Source organism: Pyrus communis, chromosome 1 (assembly GCF_963583255.1).
Source record: "Pyrus communis chromosome 1, drPyrComm1.1, whole genome shotgun sequence".
Lineage (NCBI taxonomy): Eukaryota > Viridiplantae > Streptophyta > Magnoliopsida > Rosales > Rosaceae > Pyrus > Pyrus communis.
Genome location: NC_084803.1, coordinates 39568046 through 39573969, shown reverse-complemented (window position 1 = coordinate 39573969; position 5924 = coordinate 39568046). Strand labels below are relative to the sequence as shown.

The window sequence follows — 5924 nt, the reverse complement described above, 5'->3', positions numbered from 1 at the left end:
AAAGCCTTTTTTCCGGAATAATAAGGAAGCCCACAATTTTATCATCGGGGACAGAGACGGAGCGAGTCGAATTAAATTGGGGGTTAGGGTTTTGCTCAGTGGAAGATCAAAAATGGAGGGTTGGGACCCGAACACCAAGTCGACGCTGACCCAGATACCACTTTTGACGACGAAGGCCGGTCCCAGAGATGGGGCGGCGTGGACGCAGCGGCTGAAGGAGGAGTACAAGGCGCTGATCGCATACACCCAGATGAACAAGTCCAACGACAACGATTGGTTCCGAATCTCCGCCTCCAATCCCGAGGGTACACGGTGGACTGGCAAGTGCTGGTACGTCTACAACCTCCTCAAGTACGAGTTCGATCTCCAATTCGATATCCCCATCACCTACCCCGCCACCGCACCGGAACTCGAGCTCCCTCAGCTAGACGGCAAGACCCAAAAGGTCGGCCTTATTTTGATTTTACGATTTCCCCTCTTCCCCCATTTTTGTTTTCTGATTGTAATTTAAGTCCATTAATTTCTGGGTAATTTTGGATTGGTTCAGATGTATAGAGGGGGGAAGATCTGCTTGACCGTGCATTTCAAGCCGCTTTGGGCCAAGAACTGGTGATTTTTCTATCTTGCTGTCTTTAATTTGTTGTATGTGTTGAATTATTGTGAATTTTTTTTATCTGTTCGGTCACAGAGAAATTATAAGAAATGAAAGGAAAGTTTTTATTTTTTATTTTTTATTTTTTTTATTTGTTGGGAAATTTGTAATATTTGGGTTTACTTGAGATTTCGAAATCAGCTGTGAACTCAGCTCTTAATTCGCTTTAAAAGATATGACATAACAGAACAATAAAAACTCGAATGTTGTTGCAACTGATAAAGAAAACTCGAAATTTGTTTGGCTTTTTGATTATTTGCTTCGAGCAGAAAATTAGGATCCATGGTTTGTATATTTCAATATGTTAGTCTTCTGTTACTGAAACCAATTTATGCATTTAGATTAAGTATCTTTGCCTCTGTGAGAGGAATTTCTTTTCGCATAACATGACTTACCTTGCATTTTCTTTGTGAAAGAATTATGTTTGTATTCTTTTCTGTGGATGGAAATTAATTTTTGTAAAACTTGCGCAACGCATTTTCTTTTTCCTTAATTTGAATTGTAGTGAGAAACATCCGTCTGTGGAACTTTTGCTTTTCATGGCATTCACATAGTAATTGATTACCATGAAAGGGTTAGTCTTCCTTTAATCTCCAACAAGGAACTTACTCTAATCTCTTCTGGAAAGCATTAATGCAAACAAACAACGTGCTCATTTGTTTAAATAAACATGTTTGGAGTTATCGGCTAGTAGTACTTATGATCTTTCTCATGTTGTGCAGTCCAAAATTTGGTATAGCACATGCACTTTGTTTGGGTCTTGCACCATGGCTTGCGGCAGAGATTCCCGTTCTTGTGGATTCTGGGATGGTTAAGCACAAAGATGATGCTGCATCATCAACTGAATCTTAGTTCAGTGTAATATTGGCGCTGTAAGAGTAAGACCTCGATGACAGAAAATAAAGGTTGAGCCATAAGTGGCAACTTACTGGAACCGAGGATCATAATTTATCCGCAGAGAAATACATTTTTGAGATCAAATACATACTCTTGAAACTATTTTCTTTTTAAGTTTTGAAATGCATACATGTACATTGTAAGATATGAGTTGATACTTTTATCTCGGTTTCTTCTCAGTTGGTATGTTCTTGTTTTCAAATTGCATGTGTTCTAGGGTTGAAGTATGCATTCTTTACCTGATATATCAGCATCATTAAGATGATCAGGCTTTTGTTCTCCAATTATCGTACCTATTGGACCCAGCTCCTTGTAAGGATCCTCCTCCTTTTCAGGAACCACCTTCTTCGATCTGTGCTTCTTTTGACGTCCTTGTTCTTGTGGGGCTGCTTCTTGTTTCCTCTTTTGCCCGCGGAGGCTGGCAGTTTGTGTTTTGGGGACGGTGATGCGCATAGGCTTTAGAGGAGGGGCATTGGGAGAACAGAGAGTAAGGACAACTGAACTGAAACTGTAAGTACAGGAACCCTGCGTCATGATCACACTTAAAGACTTAAAGTGGGTCATTTTTGTTAATGACTAATCAGTGTGTACGATCCAACTCAAGAAACCCAACAAACAAACGAAGAAAATTGGATGTAATAAGAAAGACTGCAAATTTATAAACCACAAACCCTAGAAATCACAAAATTCAGAAACCCAATCGCCACTGCGTTTGGGGTCGTCCCTTTCCTGCACAACACATAGCGATTAAAATTGCCAATTAACCAGAGCGATACAGAAAATACCTTCGAACGATTGAAAACTGGGTATCTTCAAGCAATTGGAGAGAGAGAGAGAGAGAGATCCGAAATGCAAACACCGATCGGATTTCAGATGACTTAATTGATGTACTGATCGTTGAGAGAGTCGGATCACGTTTTTTCGACCGTTGGGACTTTTAGAGCGAGAGGGAGATGGGATTTTGAAATGCAAAGCGGGCGCTGACGGGAGAAATAACGCGCTCGAAGGCGGTCCTTTAATTGAATACGGACAAGCAACAATCTACCCAAACGGTTCAAATCCAGGGTAAATTAGTAATTACATGATGTAAATTTTTCTTGTTGCATTTACATTTTCTTATCGATATTACCTTTAAATTGAAAAATAATTAAATTCAATTGCTCAGATTCAACATTTTATAAATTAAACACTAGATAAAAGTCATACGTGGGCGTTTGAATATATGATAATGTAGTAATACTTTCATTATGTTTTGATCAAACTACTTAACCTTTATTTATGTGTTTTTCTTAATTTCCAATTAAATATTTTATGTGCATTTTAAAAAATTATGAGTTTTTATTTTTTATTTTTTAACAATGATAGTATCCACAATAAGGAGGTGGGGGAATGAGTTAATCCTTACAATGGTTTGCCTTAATAATGTAATTTAACTTTGCATTTGACGAGAATCGAAGAGTTTAATTTTTCTTCGGAAACATGACCTACATCCATTTCATGGAAAATAATCTCCTTTTCCTTTTTTTCCTTCTTAAAACAAATATGAGTCATCATGTCAATAAATAATTGGGGTTTGAGTTTTTCCGTCTCCTTGATATGATTTAAAACTAGTGAAGTTCTATGAAATGTATTTTGTGTTTTTATCTCTAGAGGTAAAGCTTCCTATTAAGAATTTACGTAATATATAAATTGTATAAAGTTTTAACATAAATTTCTTTTAGGGTTACACATAACGTGTCGTTAGCTTTTTACATACCAAATTATATGATAATACAACATACGAGTAGTTTGGTACGTATCTAAACTAAAATTACATAACGTACCAAAATTTTGATTACATAACATACCAAAAATATAGCAAATTATTTGTGGTACATTTCTTCTTACGTTACGTTTAATAATATGTGCATGCATATATATACTCACACCATGTATGTAATATCATTTGGAATAATGCAATACATTTGTACGTTTAAAATATCACATTAAAATGCTTTTTTGTTTTACAGAAATTTTATTGGTTTTTTTGTTTTTTTGAAATATATTGAATTAATGGGACATAAATTAACAAAATTTTCTTTTACAAGATTTTAGGAGTGTGTTGTCTTTTATTTATTTATTTAATTAGTAAATAAATTTTTTTTTTTGCCAAAATTAATTTAAATTGTTGAAAGTGGTTTGTTCAAATCTTTAAATGTCTAAGTTGTTTGGTCCAAGAAATTAAAAAAAAAAATAAAGCATCTAGATCAAAATGCTCTATTAACAAAACATTATTTGTACAAGCGACTCTTTACCACAGTGATGGAAATGAAAAGATTAAAAAGAAAAGGGTAAAGTACAAAAAACTACTTAAACTATTGGGGTCACGACAGTTTCATACCTCATCTTTTAAAACTAACAATGTCATACCGCATCTTACGAATTTGTGACAATGTCATACCTCCGTCAAATTTTCTGTTAGTTTTTCTGTTAAGTGCTGATGTTGCTTGATTCGGGACCTACTTTCTATTAAAACATTATTAAAATATTATTAAAAACTAAAAAACAATTATTTAATATTTTTTAAATATTAAAATAATAATAAAAAGTAGAAAAAAAAAACCCTCATTTCGTCCCTCCCCTCCCCCCTCCTCCCTCCTCTCTCCTCTCCCCCATCTTCATCTTCTTCCCCCACCTGCAAATCCCAACAAACAAAAAAAAAAAAAAAAAAAAAAAACCCAGATCCCATCAGCGGGAAGATGGGTGCGGAAGAGGATGTGGAGAATGGATGAGAGTGGTGGATTTGGGGTTTGATAGGTTTTCAAAAATTTTTTTTTTTTTTCCTTCCTCCTTTTTTTTCTCCTCTTCTTTTTCTTCCTCTTTCTCCTTGTTCTTCTTCCGCAGGGGAGTTGATGGTTTTCAAAATTTTTTTTTTTTTTTCCTTCCTCCTTTTTTTCCTCTTCTCCTTCTTCTTCCTCCTTCTCCTTATCCTTCTTCTTCCGCAGGGGGTGTTGATGGGTTTTCAAATTTTTTTTTTTTTCTTCCTCTTCTTCTTCCTCCTCCTCCTCCTTTTCTTCCTCTTCTTCTTCTTCCTCCTTCTCCTTCTCCCTTCTTCTTCTTCTTCCACACCGACCGGGGGTGGGGGGGCAATTTTCTTTTTCTTCTTCTTCTTGTTCCTCCTCCTCCTTCTCCTTCTTGTTCTTCCGCAGGGGGGGTTGTTGGGTTTTCAAATTTTTTTTTTTTTGGGTTTGTAGGTGGGGGGGAAGAAAATGAAGATGGGGAGAAGAGAGGGGAGGGGAAGGACGAACTGATGTTTTTTTTTTTTTTTTTTTTACTTTTTATTATTATTTTAATATTTAAATAATATTAAATATTTTTTTTTTAGTTTTTAATAATATTTTAATGATTTTTTAATAGAAAGTGGATCCCGAATCGAGTTACGTCAGCATTTAACTGAAAAGTAAACGGCCAAGTAACGGAAAGTATAACATTGGACCAAATTCTAAAGATGAGGTATGACATTGTCAATTTTAAAAAATAAGGTATGAAAGTGTCGTGACACCAATAGTTGAGGTAGTTTTTTGTACTTTACCCAAACGAAAATCATGGCCATTAAGGTATTTTGAACAATTTTTGTCTACTTTTTTTTTCGCTGGCGCAAGGCGGGTAATGAGGCCAAGAAGCTCCAAGCATTTTCTTTTGATTTTGTTCTGGTTTGATGCATATGACCTTCATACATGCTGAGTGTGTGTGTGTGTATATATATATGCAGAATAATCATTCAAATATTCTCTTTAAATTTGCATTAATTCAGATGAATTGCATTGGCATTTTCTTGGAAAAGGGGTACTGTTTTCTTCGGTAGATAAATGAATTTGTTAATTTCATAAATTCTTCGGTAGCAAAAACTGATAATTATTACCATTTCGGCAGACTGCAGTGCACTAGCATTCCTGAGAGAGAGAGAGAGAGAGAGAGAGAGAGAGTGAGTTTGTGTAATACCCCGCGTGATTTTATTATCCGACCCGGTTTCCGACTTCCAGTGGCGGGAGAGAGGCGGCGCTTGCGAGCTACAACGCGGGAGAAATATAGATATACTTTTCCTATGCACCGTAGGATATATCAAATTCTTTTGAATCCCTAACAACGTGACTATTTTGCACACCCAACGGCTACTTATGTGAAACGCGCCCAGCCGTTGGATGACATTAGATCCAACGGCAGAGGCTTGGGAAGAAAAAGTATATAATCACCCACTGCTGCAAGGAAAGATCTCACAGACGATTTCGCACCAAAACAAAGAAGGTCCTTGTCCTCATCAAACCCTAATTTCTTCCACTTTAATTCGAGAAACCCTAACTCGATCATGAACAGAAGACCTAACGACGTCTTAACA

At 36.1% G+C, this 5924-nt stretch overlaps 1 protein-coding gene across 1 annotated transcript; it reads left to right on the top strand.

Annotated features, from left to right (window-relative positions):
* LOC137746456 (ubiquitin-fold modifier-conjugating enzyme 1-like) lies at positions 1–1716 on the top strand. The gene is made up of 3 exons (XM_068486473.1): positions 1–445; positions 548–609; positions 1375–1716. Exons 1-3 carry the CDS (start codon positions 113–115, stop codon positions 1502–1504), a joined length of 525 nt encoding a protein of 174 aa, XP_068342574.1. The 5' UTR covers positions 1–112; the 3' UTR covers positions 1505–1716.
* Positions 1717–5924: the final 4208 nt, after the last annotated feature.